Source organism: Botryllus schlosseri, chromosome 11 (genome assembly GCF_051294905.1).
Source record: "Botryllus schlosseri isolate E-star chromosome 11, Bs_hap1, whole genome shotgun sequence".
NCBI lineage: Eukaryota > Metazoa > Chordata > Ascidiacea > Stolidobranchia > Styelidae > Botryllus > Botryllus schlosseri.
This window is the reverse complement of record NC_137246.1, coordinates 8,864,858-8,881,835: the sequence shown is the minus strand read 5'-3', so window position 1 is coordinate 8,881,835 and position 16,978 is coordinate 8,864,858. Positions and strand designations below refer to the sequence as shown.

General features: G+C 43.1%; 2 protein-coding genes across 2 annotated transcripts in view; both read right to left on the bottom strand.

The window, feature by feature from the left end:
- The window catches only part of LOC145451066 (TBC1 domain family member 1-like), a 135,594-nt gene that overhangs the window by 103,465 nt on the left and 15,151 nt on the right, over positions 1-16,978 (bottom strand). The window lies entirely within an intron of this gene.
- LOC145449966 (uncharacterized) lies at positions 4,195-7,878 on the bottom strand. The gene has a single exon (XM_080328404.1). It carries the CDS (start codon positions 7,876-7,878, stop codon positions 4,195-4,197), a length of 3,684 nt encoding a protein of 1,227 aa, XP_080184530.1.

Genomic DNA, 16,978 nt, shown 5'->3' with positions numbered 1-16,978 from the left:
AAATTGCAATATATCTGCAATTGGGACATTAACATGGAGGCCATAGAAAACATCGCTATTTAAACTCACATTGATACCCCAAAACACAAGAAGGGTGTCATAATGTTTGATTCGAGCCAGTCGATGAGTAATTCTTTCACAAGTCTATCAACACCAACAACCAGAGACTACTAGGCAACTTCTGCTGAGGGTACCTGGGCATTCTATACTGTCAAACACCTCCTCCATTCGTCTCATCACCCTTTCTTTTGTCTTTCTACCTTTCGCCATAATCCTTCTTGTCGATTCCTTTCCTATTGTTTTTTCTTCGGATAAGAGTGTTTGAACCTCTTTTCCTTCATTTCTTTATATTCTCATTGATGGAATTTTATTTTTGCAGTTTTATTCTTTGTAACATTTTCGTCATTTTCCACATGTTTTTCCTCCATCCTTTTCGTCTGCCAGAAATGTGTTCGATATATTCAGGTGCTGTTTATGTCGCAGCACATTACGCTTGTATATCGATATCAGCGTCAACTTTAAGCTGTCTTCATTCAGCTTCTTGGCGGTGCCCTCATATCTTTTCAGCCGTTGGCAGCTGTCCAATGGAACCGTCTAGAGCAGTGGTTCCCAACCCTTTTCGGTGTCGGGGCCAAATTTAGAATTTCAGAGTACGGTCGGGGCCGCACGAATACGAGGGCAATGAAACGGACCCAAAATAGTCATCAAAATATGAAAATTGGCTTTGTTCCGATCAATCGCTCGAAGCCATTGGCCAAAATAGTCATCAAAATATGGAAATTTGCATTGCTCCGATCAATCGCTCGAAGCCATTGGCCATTGGTCATTGTGTTGCTGCACTCCCACTGTTTAGAACAATCGACTTTGGTGGCTATTTGGGAGCAGTTTTATTGCCCTGGCGAGTTTTCAATTCGTATTTTTGGAATCAGTACGACAGTAGCTTTCAAATTATTCGGACGCTTGGATTGTTGCAGTTGCAGGACTACCAATTATGCTGCTTTTATTGCATGGACGCGCGAAGCGCGGAAATTTTCTGTAATCCATAATTGAATCGGTCAATATGATCGGGAATTGCATATATATTGCTATCAATTGTTATCCTCTCTCTGCTCACGTAATCAGTTTTACAGGCAGAGCCGAGGGAGGTGTGTTTGAAAAGGTAGGACCCCTCTCAATAATAATTTAACATCTCCGGGCCTATATCCGTTGGCAGGAACGAAAGAGCACTTCGTGAGCCCCCCTCTCCCCAAAAAAACTTTGGTCTTGGCTCTTGTGCTCCCATAGTGTGAAAAACCTACTCCTATCACCTTGTTCCCTTTTACCACGAAATTAGCTGCACCGTTAAGCGAGCCAGCGCGAAGCGCGAAATGTTCGATAATTTATGATAAAATCGGTCAATATTATTGGGAATTGCTAATATATTGCTATCAATTTCTTGTCCTCGCTGCTCACATAATCATATTTACCGGTAGAGCAAAGTGAGGTGTCTTGGACACTGTAGAACCCGTTGGTATGACCCCGTAACATGAAGTTATTTCGTGACCTCCTGTCTGCTATATCAAAAAATATAGAATAGCCCAAACGTAGGCTACTAAATACGAGACACACACTATCTCAAATTGATATTTCTTCACGGGGATATAATTTGTACCTGCGGGATGACATGTGTTTTGCGAGGTTCAGATTGCCAAGACAGTATTTTGTATATATAGCGAAGCTTCGGTCAGCATAAGGACAGCCCTTTTCGGCCAAGGTTTTCTCGCTGCCAATCGTTCTGACACACTTCTTGGAGTCACATGTTACTTGGCGTTAAATTATTAATATTCGATAAATATATTTTTTGGGGGGATGAGTATCCAAAAGTCAAGGTATTTGGCAGCATGAAATCACGCCTAGAGTAAAAAGATGCATAAATTTTCAAAAAATACTCCCTAATTTATTCTTATTCCCGAAATAACTTTGAGCCCCCTTCGAGCTCGCCCCCCTAATTGGACGTTGTGGCATGCCAGAGTTATGGTCCTGTCGATACCTATATCTATAGCTACTGCTCGTTCAACTGGAAAGTTAGGGCACATTGCATTGAAACAGCAGCGACGTACCGTTAGCAGTCTACTCACGACTTCTCTGCAATCCTAATTAAAAACTCCAGACTCCAAGCCAAGCACGTACATTTTATAAAAAAATTTTTTGTCAATACTCGATTTCTTAATATTTTATGGGGGCCGCAAGAAGGCTATCTTCCGGCCGCATGCGGCCGTCGGGGCCGCGGTCGGGAATCACCGGTCTAGAGTCCAGATATCGTGGATATCCATTAGCTTATGTAGCGGATAAGGATTCAACCGTATTTAACGACAGTATCAGTGCTTTGGTGGAACTGGACTGGAATATCTGCTGCGGCTAACGACCGATTTCTAACTGTCCGTTAAAGTCCAGACACATTGGATTCCCTGTGATTTGTATTGCGGATAATGGTTAACTATACTGGCCTATAACTTATCGTTAAAAATATGCTACCAATTACTCTAAATCAGTGGTTCTTAACCTTGCCTCCAGAGCCCCCCAAGGGGAGCTGGCGCCTTTGAAGGGGGCGGAACCGCTCAGTGGACGCTGGGATCAGGGGGCGGTATGGGGGCGCTGGAGAAAAATGGCTTCGCAGCAGATGATGTGGTGGTAGGACATATCCTTAATGAGCATTCAGAGCAAATTAACACCGAAAACTTCGTTATATATAGCCTACAAAAGACATATAGTTTTAATTGTCCATGGGCGCCTAAATGATTGGCACCGAATGTTCCTGTCTTTGCAATATGAACCCCAGAAGAGGAATTCCATCTGGCGGGGAAAAATTATATGTCAGTGAAGAAATACCAATTTGAAATCGTGTGTGTCTTTTAGTTTAGTACGATTGGGCGACAGGGAAATCTAAAACTAGATATTCCTGTTGGGCGATATCCCTGTTGGGCGATTCTATATTTTTTGATATAACAGACGAAATAACATCATGCAACGAAGTCATACCAACGGGTTCGCCCGCCCGAATATGTTTAAATATTAGTTACGGGCCCTACAGTTTCCAAGACACCTCACAATGTTCGCTCTACGTTTTGATGAGTCTGCGCACACTCAACAACTCACTGCGCAGACCCTTGTATAACAGTGCGTAACGACTAAAAAAGGTCATAACTTCGGATTTGTTGTGCGCAACGTAGATTTTCTGTGCGCAGAGACCGTGTCAGCACTGCGCACGTGCGCAGCTTAGAGGGAACATTGCACCTCATTCAGTTCTACCGGTAAATCTGGTAACGTGAGCAGAGAGGATAAGGAATTGATAGCAATATATATTAGGCTTACCATATTTTGGAAATCAAAAAAGAGGACACTTTTTCAGAAATTCTCAAAAACCGGTTAATTTTTCCCCACTTTGTGATCGGTTGACTACAAATAACGTTTTCTACTCCACATTGCCAGGTGGATGACTAAAAAAAAAAATGGTCATCTCTTCGCTCAGAGCGAAAATCACAGTTTTTCACTCCGAAATACCCGCCGGAGATTCACTTCTGTGCTAATATGCGGCATATCACTCGCAATTTGCTCTAAATCTGCCTAAATTTTCAAAAAAGAGGACAAAATCTCAAAAAAGAGGACAAAAGGGCGTCCTCCGAGGACACTTTCAAAAAAGTCAAAAAAGAGGACAAAAGAGGACGTATGGTAAGCAATTCCCGATCTTACTGACCGATTTTATCACGAATTATCGAAAGTTTTCGCGCTTCGCACTGGCTTGCTAAACAGTTCAGCTGATTTCGTGGCAAAAGCGAACAACGTGACGGGGGGCGGTCGGTTTATCACCCTATTGGAGCCCAAGACCCAAGTTTTTTTTCGGCAGGCCTGACGAAGTGCCGTTTCGTTCCTGCAAACGGGTATACGCCCAAAGATGTATAATTATTGTGGTGACCTTTCGAGGAAAGCGTAGGTAGACGAAGACGAAACTGCTTGACAGCTTTCTAGGTTCTTATTAACTGAAATTCAGCTACAATCAACTTCACGGAACTAGGACATGCACTCGACAACACAGATATAAGCAACTGAGGTACGAAAGGAATGAACAGAGCAAAGTAAACTAATTACAGTAATCAGCACTTATACAATCACAACAATCACCACATTCACCCCCACCAAGAACATAGGGACTAGCTTTTACGAGGTCCCTTGCCCGTAACGTTCGGGAGCGGGCCTTATGCGCGTGGATCGACGCAGTGGAGGTTCCTCGACATCTGCGCTGCTACTGGGCTCCACTACTTCGTCGCGACGCGGAGGAAATGTTTTACTAGCAACGCCATCTTTTTCGCTGCTGGACGAGGTGGTAAGTTCATCGGATGACGGCTCCGTTGTATCGCAGACAGAGGAAAACTCTTTTTCCTTTCTTTCAAGCGCCTCAGAAGACTTTGTAGAAACAGGGTAGGGTGCGAGATCTTTAACGGAAACCGTTGATTCTACGCCGTTTCTGTAACGTATTAAGGCATATTTAGGGTTGGCATCCAATAGTTCTACCTCATTAACGAGGGGGTCGCCTTTGTTCCGCACAAAATTTCGTAGAAGTACGGTGCCGCCACGAAGAAGCCAGTCGGGGATGGAGTCGCCCAACATGGATCTCCTTTCAAACTTGAAGAACCTGTCATGAGGAGAACAATTAGTTGCCGTGCATAAGAGCGACCGGATGGAATGCAGAGCATCCGGCAAAACCGATTCCCAATGTCTCTCCGGCAATCTCCGACTTTCCAAAAGCAACTTGACGGATTTCCACAAAGTCTGATAAAGCCTCTCGCATTGCGAATTGCCTGTGGGGTGATAAGGAGTCGACTTGCTGGTGGCAATACGCTTGCGTGTCAAGAAATCGGTGATTTCCTTAGATAGAAATGAGGCACCCCTGTCACTGTGTACATATTCCGGTACACCGACAAGCGAAAACAAGGATGAGAGACAATTGACGACCGTTGACGACGTCATGTCGCGACATGGATAAGCAAATGGGAAGCGACTGTACTCGTCAATAATAACAAGTACAAACTTTCTGGGTCCATCAACGGGACCTTTGAAATCGATGCTAATACGTTCCCATGGTCGAGTAGCTTTTATCAACTTGTTCGTTTCATTAGACATGAAGAACCGAGGTTTCAATTTAGCACATATTTGACAATTAGCACAAGTTCTTTTAACGTCCTCCATAGAAAAAGGTAGATTCTTGGATCGGACAAAGTGATCAAGTCGTCGAATTCCAGGGTGACTCAGCGCTTCATGGATCTCTTGAAGGCTCATGTGTGGCTGGCCTGGGGACGAACAACAAACCCGAGACAAAGTATCAGGTCCGATATTCTCGGATCCAGGGCGGTGAATTATTTGATACTTTAGCGGACTTAACTCGAGTTTCCACAGAGTGAGCTTTGCATTTTTAATCTTACTCGGATGGTCTTTTCTAAATATGAAAGATAATGCCTTTTGGTCCGTTATCAATTTCAATTCATTTCGGTTCAAGAGATAATCCCATTTTCGAAGAGACTCGACAATGGCCAAAGCTTCCTTTTCTACAGCGGGGTATTTCATTTCGCATTTTGATAGCGTTCGAGACATGAACGCAACAGGCCTGCCCTTTTGGCTTAAAATAGAGGCGATCGCAACTTCGGAAGCATCGCATTCAACTTGAAACGGTTCGTCATCATAGATGCAGCTCAAACAGGCGCGAAGTAGATTCTGTTTTAACGTTTCAAACGCGTTTCTCTGTTTTTCAAGCAAGGGGAACACGACACTTTCACATAGGGGCTTCACTTTGTCGGAAAAGGACGGAATCCATTTTGAATAGTACGAAAACATGCCCAAACAGCGCTTCAGACTACGAGTATCGCTTGGAGCCGGCATTTGCGTTAAGGGTCGCAAATGATCCGGATCGGGTCGAATATCATTGTGGGATATCAGATGGCCGAGCAGTGAGAGCTTCGAAACCCCAAACGCACATTTATTTTTATTTAGAGTCAGACCTGTTGAATCAGCGGCGGACATGAACGAAGAGAGCCTCTCATTGTGCTCCTTCTGATTCCTTCCGTATATAGTTACATTATCCAAGTAAGCTATTGTGCCTTTCAAGTGGTTGTCCGCTATAAATTTATCAATGAACCGCTGAAATGCAGCGACCCCATTGGTGATGCCGAAGGGTAGGCGACGAAATTGATACAGACAACCATCAGCTTCAAAAGCTGTGAAGGGTCGGTCGGCCGCAGAGAGAGACACCTGGTGATAGGCAGACTTGAGATCGATCGTGCTATAAACAACACCTTTTGCAACTTCATTGACAATGTCATCAATTTTTGGTAGCGGATAAGCATCCAAAGGGGTGTATCGATTTATCGTCCGCGAGTAATCAATCACTAACCTTTTCTTATGTCGAGGGTCCTTGGTTACCAAAACTTGAGCTCGCCAGGGAGATACCGACTTCTCTATAACGCCTTCATCCAGGAGCTTTGACACCTCGCTCCGTACGAAAGATCGATCCTCTGAGCTGTACTTTCTCGACTTCACAGCTACAGGCTTTACAGCTGGGTCGACAAACTTGAATATCTCAGGCGGATCAATCACTTTAGCGGCAGCTACGGCACAATGCTTGCGTCCTATTACGAGATCTCCCTTCGGCCCACCGAATTCAAATATAACTCTCTTATGCTGTTTGAGGAATTCCAAACCGATAATTACGTCGGCGCACAGTTCATCAACGACGCAAAATTGAGTTGCGCCGTAATCTTTATCTTCAATACGAAGTGTCGCGTATGCGTGACCAATAACTCGAGCAGAAGATGACTTTGATGCAAGGGTAATAGTGTAATCCCGAGGAGTAAGAGCGAGATTGAGAATTTTGGCGAATGATGAGCTAATGTAGCATTCGTATGCCCCCGAATCTACAAGTACTTTGACCAATCTCTCAGCAACAAAAACTTCCAACGTCGAACGCCTCAAAGAACCGGGTACACCGGCTAGCGAAGCCAAATTGAATTTGCAGACTTTGGCAAAGTGACCCCGTCGGCCACATCTCGAGCATTCGCTGTTTCGGGCTGGACAAAACTTGCGAAGCATCGTATGGAAACCGCCGCAAAATAAGCACTTCTTTTTTTCAGGAGACTTCTGCAATGCAGCCAATTCAGAGCTGCAGGACAACATAGGCGATTGATCAGGCGTATGTGAAGTCTTCTGCATTTCCTGATTTCCCGGTACCATGTTGGCGGTAGGAGGCGATATTTCATAGGACGAGGAAAACGCTTGCGCCCGTTCAAGAGAGTCTGCTATCTGCATGGCTTTTTCGAGTGTTAACTCATCATGTTCCAGAAGACGCAATCTAATGGCAGAGGACCGCAAGCCAGTAATTAGGGCATCTCGCACGGCCTCCATTTTCTGCACTTCTGCATTAACAGCTTCAAAATTGCAATCACGAGACAGAGCGATCAACTTTTGTGAGAAATCAGCGACGGTCTCACCAGAGTCTTGCTTAGCAGTTGCGAGTAAATGTCGAGCATATATGATGTTCTTTTTCTTCCGATATAACTTGGTTAGGTGTGCCATGGCAGATTCGAACGTGCCATGATCTTCGATCAAAGCGTACACGCTTGGCGATACATAACCAATCAAAATAGCCAACTTATCGAGAACTGCCCCGGGACGGCCACTGCTAGATTCTTGTCCAGTGTCCGTGCTGCTGGTCGATGGCAAAGAAGACTCTGCAGCCGATATAAAGCTCGACAACATTTTGTCCCAGTGGTTGAATACTTTCGAAGAGTCTTGAGAGCTCGGTAATAAATCTAGAACCGGCACGCGGATATACTTCTCTTGAGAGAAAGTCATTTCAGGGTCGATTGTGTAAATAGCAGTTAATAAAATTGTGGTGACCTTTCGAGGAAAGCGTAGGTAGACGAAGACGAAACTGCTTGACAGCTTTCTAGGTTCTTATTAACTGAAATTCAGCTACAATCAACTTCACGGAACTAGGACATGCACTCGACAACACAGATATAAGCAACTGAGGTACGAAAGGAATGAACAGAGCAAAGTAAACTAATTACAGTAATCAGCACTTATACAATCACAACAATCACCACAATTATTATTGAGGGGTCCTACCTTTTCAATCACACATCACTCAGCTCTACCGGTAAATCTGTTTACGTGAGAAGAGAGGGCATAAAATTGATATCAATATACACGCAATTCCCGATCATATTGACCAATTCAATCATTAATTATTGAAACTTTTCGCGCTTCGCGCGCCTAGATGAGAATAGCTGCCTTAGTAAATGGACAGTGGACACCCAATGTAGATGACTAGTGGATAGCGGATAGCCGAAGAGGGGTCTGGAGGCGAAGCCACCAGGAAGTGAGGTTTATTACCCATGGGGGCCCATGATCAACGATTTTGTTTGGGGCGGGGGGGCTGACGAAGTGCTGTTACGTCCCTGGTAACGAATTAATTGTAGGCTACTTACTTTAAATATTAATTACGTGCCCTTTATTTTCCTATACAACAGCTCACTCAGCGCTACTGGTAAATCTGATTTCGTGCGCTGAGAGGATAAAAAGTTTATAGCGGCTTGTATATGTAACTACCACCTATTCATTCATGCATTATAGAAAATTTTGGTGCCTAGGGCGACCAGGCCACACAAACTTTGCTGACCATCGAAATCACGCTACGGGGTTCTTGGGGGAGAAGCCCTCAGAAGTTTGGTTTATCACGCTATGGGTGCGCAACTGCGCATGGCAATCGTTTTTAGCGGGTTGACGAAGTGCTGTTACGGTCCTCACTCTTACTCATTGTCTTTATTACATTCCTTTCAATATGAGGGCGCTGGAGCACGATAATTTTTGAAAGGGGACGCCGGAGGAAAAAAGGTTAAGAACCACTGCTCTAAATGACATATATTACGTTAATTCAATGTTAGACGAAATGCAGTGTGAAAACCCTGTTAACTGCACGACATCTGTTTCTGAAAGACCAAAATTTGGTCTGTTCTTCTCTCGACGGATGTAAGTTGTTCGAACGTGACCTACTCAATCGCCCTGGTAAAATCGCTGTGAAATAGCCGGCCCTGTGGCGACTGGCGAATGCGTTGGCTGCTGGCAGAGTTGTTTTCATGACGACGTCAGTCGGCACTTGTATTTTTCAACTCTTATGTGGATTGCCGACCGGCATTGGTGTATATTGTATCCGAGGGTGTCCAGCCAGTAGGTAATCAGATTCATATCCATCGCGTGCGTCTCTTGCGCCAGTAGGATTACCATGTTTGATGTTAATATGTTGTTTTAAATATTTCCCGAACAGTCCATTAACGTTAATTGATGATATATTCATTTATTTTTTGCGTGCTATGATCAGAGCCGGTATCGTGTTCATCTTCTAGGCCTGTTCACGTCGGTTTATTTTCTGTTCTTGACTCACTGATGCTGCTATTTGGGTCCCTATATCTCTTATTGTGTTCCGATACTAATGAGTCCTGTGGTATAACGATTCCATTATGTGGGTCCAGCGGCTCATTTTCCGAGATAACATATGCTCTTGGATGTCCGTTCCTCTCGTAGCTAGGTGGTGAGGTTGGGGTATCTTGGAAGCATACGATTGACTCGGTATGCTGTACTTTAATGTTGTTCTTCTTACTGCAGTTTTTCTGAGCTTGTTTCACTTTTATTTGGTGACAATCTTCTTATTGGAATTTTTCTGTGCTTGTTTCACTTTCTTTGATTTTCGTGCGGGAGTTCTGCTTGGGTGGTCCTGTTGTTTTCGGCGTATGGTTTCTTGTCTTTTTTTATAGCAGCCTCGACTTGCTCGTATTATTCGATTAATGCGCTCTGGCTTGGGTTTTGCTCTTGTGCGGGTGCAATAATTACATCACTGTTGCGTCTAGACCAGTGGTTCCCAACCTTTTTTGACTCATCGCCCCCTTTTCAAACTCCACACCGATCATCGCCCCCAAATATTGGGAACCGAAAAATGGGCATACAGACTGAAATCACCGGCGAGTTGACTAAGAAAAAAGGTCAACTATTCGGCTCGACCTCGAAATTTCACTTTCCCAGCTAAATTTTGGTGAGTTGAGTAACAAAAAAGGTGATTTCTCCGACTTGATTCCAAAAGGACCATAACAGCACTTCGTCAGCCCCCCCTCCCGCAATACGTTGGTCTTGACCCTCCCCTCCATAGGGCGATAAAGCAAACTTCTGCACCCCTCATACCCAACTCCCACGATACCTCTTCACCGCTACTTCCCAGCACAAATTGTTGGACTCATTAGTTAGGCGGCATAATTCGCGCGAAGCGCGAAAAATTTCCATCATTATGATTGAATCGGTCAATATGATCGGGAATTGCATATATATTGCTGTCAATTTCTTATCCTCTCTCTGCTCATGTATTCAGATTTACCGATAAAGTTGAGTGAGGTGTCTTGGAAAATGTAGGGCCCGTAAATAATAATTGAACATATTCGGGCGGACCCGTGGGTATAATGACTTCGTTACGTAATGACATTTCGTGGCCTGTCTGCTATGTCAAAAGATATTCAAATCGTCCATACGTAGGCTACTAAACTAAAAGATTCACACGATTTCCAATTGGTATGTCTGCACAGGCAATTAATTTTTCTCTGCGAGATGGCATTTTTTGTGGGGTTCTGATAGGGATATATATCTCTGGGTTCTGATTGCCAGGACAGGAACATTTGGCGCCAGCCATTTAGGCGCCTATGGACAATTAAATGTATATGTCTATCGTATATATATCGAAGTCGGTCAGCTTAAAGGCAGTCCTTTTCCCTAAGGTTTTCTCGTTCTGGCACACTTCTCGGAGTCGCATGTTACATGACCTGAGACTTCATATGTCTTGGTGCGTCATGGTGTGATAATGACTGACGCCGAGATGCCCATTTCTATAACTCATGCATATTATTTCTTGGAGGAAGGGTATCCAATAAGTAAGAAATATGAGACCGCGAAAAGGCGCCCAGCGCGGAATTTTTTTTAAAAAGTTGCCTAAATTTCCACAATAATTAATGTTAATTCACGAAAGAATTGTGGGCCCCATCCCAATGGGGGGTTTGGGTGTGGCAGTTACGGTCATGGACGCCAATATAGCCATTTCAACGCGCCATCGCCCCCTGTCGCCCCTTCGTCCGTTTTGGCCCCCCTATCGCCCCCTTGGCTATTTTCGCCCCCCTGGACCGACAAATCGCCCACTGGGGGGCGATATCGCCCACGTTGGGAACCACTGGTCTAGACTTTCTTGCTGAGGCATTACGGGGGTGTGCAATATTCAGCAGTGCGTCCTTTATGAATGCATTCCTGGCATGTTTCTTGATCTTTTGGGCACTCTCTTGCGATGTGAATAACTGCATTACAGATGTGGCATTTTCGTTTCATCAGATGTCCATATTTGACACAGGTACCAATCGATATATGTATAGTTCGTCATCTTTTCTTGTTCAAAAGAATCAGTACGGCAGTTGTATATGCCTGTACCCTTGCTGTAGACACTCGTTGAGGACACAACTTTCCCGAAGCCTGGACTATTAATTTCTTCCATCGCGGCAGCTGTTTCTGTGGGTATGGCGCTCGCAATGACTTATGTAGCTGGTGGCTTCGGCAATTCTATTTTGAAGGGCTCAAAACTAGGTCCCTCGAAACTCTGTTTCCTGATTTTACGGTATACCTAGTGTAGGGTTGCCATATTTTTGTGAAGCAAATTCCGGACACTGTTTAGCGCCCACTAGCGGAATTTAAAATGAGTTTTAACACATTGACCGTCAATATGACGTCACACTAGCAAAGCATTGCCCATCGACTATATACAGATACACTATACAGGAATGAAGTGGAACATATGTCATGAATTGAGCCATCTGTAATGTGAGCTCTGGTAATTGCTACTTGCTAGGGTTTGCAATAGATTCCTCCACGGCCGGATGAAATCATCTGGCGGGTCGTGTCTGGCCTGTCAGGGCCCAAAAAGCACTGATCTTGGGCCACCATAGGGTAGTCGATGTAACTTGTTGGGCACTTACTATATGCATTTAGCATTTGGCTGTTGAATTTTATGTATGAATTCTGTCAATAATATTGATTCTTCGATATATTAGGCTATTATAAAATGCACCAGCAGGCAGTGGCGTAGCAGCCACTTGGCGGTTCTGGCTCTGCGCCAGGGGCGGCAGGCTCCAAGGGGGCGGCAAATTGAGGCTAACACAGTGTACACAGCCGGCTAAAGCAGCGTAATTGGCAGTCCTATAGCTGGCGTCCCGTGAGCTAAAATTTAATCAAACTGGTCTTAAACGAAACCTAGTGTCACGCTAATTCCGAAAACACGAATTAAATGTTAACATGACAATGGAACCATTCCGAAATAGCCGTCAAGGCCGCGTGTTCCTAACAATGGTTGGTTAATGGTTAGTTAATGCAAAGCTACTTCATTCGACACCATATTTATACTCGTGTCTGGAACTTCATCTGACCATCGGTGTTTCAATTGAGAGCTGTGCGAGGAGCTTTTCAAAGCTCAAACTGATTAAGTCTTATTTACGTTCTACCATGAATGATGGTCGGCTATCAGCTCTATCGATAGCAGTGGTTCTCAATCTTTTTGACTTCGCGGACCACTTTTGGACCGCCACAGACCCCGCAGGTTTTTGTTCAAAATTGGCTCAATTATCGTGCAACCGTCAACTGTCTCGTGCAAACATTGATTTTAGGTTAGTAATAAACAGCCAGAAAATGAATTTTATTCAAAATAACATCACACTATATGTCGAAATTGGGTAGACTTTTAATATTTCGAAACGAATTTTCCACCTGTATTTATTGTCTTGAAAATTCTCGTCTTTGATTGGATATGAACGAGTGCCGAAAGTCCATTTCCACAAAGATATATTGGTGGCGAATGTAATATTAGCGCGTAACGCTTCCGCCGATAGCTTTTGGTGTGTGTTTGTAATGCACATATCATGTCCACGCAGCCTATAGTCATTTCTATCTAGCATCTCATCTTGAAGGTATTCAGTGGTTATACCACAGAAGAAAATGGATTTCGTGGCGGCACGGTTTCAATTCCTTCATTGGGACAGATCAGGAAAAAAGTTCTAGGAACTTCTATTTCAAACGAAATGTTTACAAATTTGCTGCGACTGACAACTGCAAATCCAAATTGCTATCTCCAACATTTAATTTTTCAGAAACCTTAACAAAACATTTATAAACAGCAATATATGTTTGCATCGGCATGCCATTGGTCAGTTGACAATAAAATGAGTTTGCACAGTCGGATATTTCATCTTAAACGACCATTTTAATGACGTGAGTCCTAAATTTTAGTAATTTTGAAGCGAAGCGAAAACTGTCCCATGCTTTTCCTAATTAAAAAAACGTAGATGACTTTACAATGACCAGAGGCTTCGCAGACCCCCTGAAAATGCTTCGTGGACCACCAGGGGTCCGCGGACCCCCGGTTGAGAACCACTGGTCTATGGAAAGAGCCTACGTTCAAAATCTTGAATTTGAGGATACTATCGCTGATTTTGCATCGGCAAAGCCCGAAAAGTTAAGTTTTGAGACGGCTATTGATTTTCTATTTGCACAATACATTCGTTCGCTATTTCTTGTCTTTAATATTTTTGGCCTTATATTAACGTTGAGACGGTGAGGCTCAGACGCGGCATATTACTTGTAATTATTTTTATTGACAAGATTGTTTGAACATGAATCTATATTGATACTATAGCTGCGGTCTACTTCAGGGGCGGCATTTTAAGCGAGAGCCAGGGGCGGCAGCACATGCTGCTACGCCAGTGCCAGCAGGTTGCACATCCAGTGATTTCCAACCTTTTATGCTCGCGACCTCGTTTCCCACTTGAAAATGTTCCGTGGCAAAGCTCAAAACTTGTAAAGCTGATTACTGAAAACATTTAGCTTGCCCAAACTTACTCACGGCCTATAGGAAGGTGATTACGTCCAACATCATCGCGATCTCCAGATAAAGGTGAACGAGCCCTAGATTTGGAACCACTGTCTGTGATTGAAGCATCCAATCGTTTTAACCAACTCTAGGAATATACCGTTAGCTTATAATTGCGATTACAATCAGACTTATTTCAGTAAATAATGGTTATTTATATTTATTTTGATTGCATTTTTGGCGAGGGTGGTGCCTGGAGCCCATACTAATATCATTATACATTGCATTAACTCGTGCGCGGCGCGAAGAACAATTTTGAATAGCATAAATCTGCTTGAAAATAACATTGTTTATGTTGATTTACGAAAAACTTTGGAGTCTGCTTCAAGCCTTCAAAATTCCGGACATTTAGGCACATTTTAGAAATTCCTCCCGGACGCAGATTTTTCGGTGAAATTCCGGACATGTCCGGGAAATTCCGGACGTATGGCAACCCTAACCTAGTGCGCCTCTTGTTGACACGGCTTGTTTGTCGTTAAAGAATTGCATAATCCATAATCCTCTCCAGCTGGTAGAGTTAGGCCTAACCCTGGAAGATGACAAGGCACTTGTTACGTTACATTCGTGGAACTGTTGATTATGGGATACTTTACAGGCGTGAGCCGCATACAATTATGGCCTACGCATATGCTGATTTTGGTGGAGATCGAGATGACAGAAAGTCAACGTCTGGATATGTAATAATGAAAAACAATGGTCCTATTGCATGGAGATCGAAAAAACAAACTGTAACGGCACAGTCTACTGCTGAAGCCGAATTCACTGCGTTGAATCTTGTCGCTCGAGAAACTGCATGGTTTCGTCAGTTGCATGACGAAATGGGGAGAAAAATTGATGGACCAATCACAATATATGAAGATAATCAAAGTGCTATTGCTATGTGCAAGAATCCTGTGAATCACCAAGCAAACAAGCACATTGCAATAAAATTTGGTTATATCAAACATGAACTTGATGGTGATAGAATTGAAATTCGGTATGTACCAAGTGATGATCAATTGGCCGATATCTTGACAAAGCCTTTACGTCGACAACCTTTCTGTTACTTGAGAGATAATATTGGTGTTACTCAAATGCCAGCATGATGAACAGTTAAAAAATGTCCTATGAAAAGGAGTGTTAAAAATGATAATTTTGTGATGCTTGAGACATCGTTAGACTGTTGTACATAATGCTTGCTATACTAGTGTTAGAAGTGTTTGGGAATGTTGATTGTGTTGTGTCGTCATAATGCCGCGTAGAATATCTGGCCAGTGTGCTTACCTCGTGGCACAAGTTTTTAAGAAAGTTTCGAGACGTCGCTCGCTGTTTTGAACAGGTACGCTGTAAAATACTCTGCTGTGTGTTGGACTGGTGTTTGGATAAGAATCTCAAGCCGCAGGTAGAACGGAGTAGATTCTGAGTTTTTCATCACGCAGTACTTCATTCCCGATGTTTAGCGGACCAGTGCCGAAATGATGTCGGGACCATATTTGGTTTCAATAACACAATCACCGAAAATTTTGTATTAAGGTCACCAAAGACTATGCATGTGTTTCGCAGTACTTTATTCCAAATATTTAGTGGACCACTGCCGAAATGATGTCGGGACCATAGTTGGTTGCATTAATATGATCACCTTAAATGTTCTAAAAAGGTCACCAAAGTCTATGCCTATGGCTCGCAGTACTTCATTCCCGATATTTAGCGGACCAGTGCCGAAATGATGTCGGGACCATATTTGGTTTCAATAACAGATTCACCGTAAATTTTGTATTAAGGTCACCAAAGACTATGCATATGTTTCGCAGTACTTCATTCTAAATATTTAGTGGACCACTGCCGAAATGATGTCGGGACCATATTTGGTCTCAAAAACATAATCAACGTAAATTTTGTATAAAAGTCATCAAAGACTATGCATATGTTTCGCAGTACTTTATTCCAAATATTTAGTGGACCACTGCCGAAATGATGTCGGGACCATATTTGGTTGCATTCATATATTATCACCTTAAATGTTCTAAAAAGGTCACCAAAGACTATGCATATGGTTCGCAGTACTTCATTCCCGATATTTAGCGGACCAGTCCCGAAATGATGTCGGGACCATATTTGGTTGCATTCATATTATCACCGTTAAAGTTCTAAAATGTCACCAAAGACTATGCATATAGCTCGCAGTACTTCATTCCCGATATTTAGCGGACCAGTCCCGAAATGATGTTGGGACCATATTTGGTTGCATTCATATTATCACCGTAAATGTTCTAAAATATCACCAAAGACTATGCATATGGCTCGCAGTACTTCATTTCCGATATTTAGCGGACCACTGCCGAAATGATGTCGGGACCATATTTGGTTTCAATAACACAATCACCGAAAATTTTGTATTAAAGTCACCAAAGACTATGCATATGCTTCGCAGTATTTCATTCCCAATATTTAGCGGACCAGTGCCGCAATGATGTTGGGACCATATTTAGTTGCATTCATATTATCACCGTAAATGTTCTAAAAATGTCACCAAAGACTATGCATATGGCTCGCAGTACTTCATTCTCGATACCTAGCGGACCAGTCCTGAAATGATGTCTGGACCATATTTGGTTTTACTCTGTAGCTGTTTCCCAGTCACGGAAAATTCATCCGGCTTCAGGAATTCGATTATCTGAGGTTTCACTGGTAAGATTAAATAAGTAACGAATAACAGAACCGTTGCAGACGGTGATTCGAATACCGACAAATTCTCACTTTATTTCTGATCCAACCCTAATCTTTTGCGAAGTTAACGCTTATTCAAAAAGGTGTGAAATAATTGTAAAACCCTACGGTCGCTGACAGGATAATGCATCAGACATAACGAGTCAGATATTTTTGGGCGTCGGAATCCATTCGCGAGATGTACTACTATAGATAAATTTAGATAAACCGAAATGAAATATTTTGACTTTGGCATAGTATGAATTG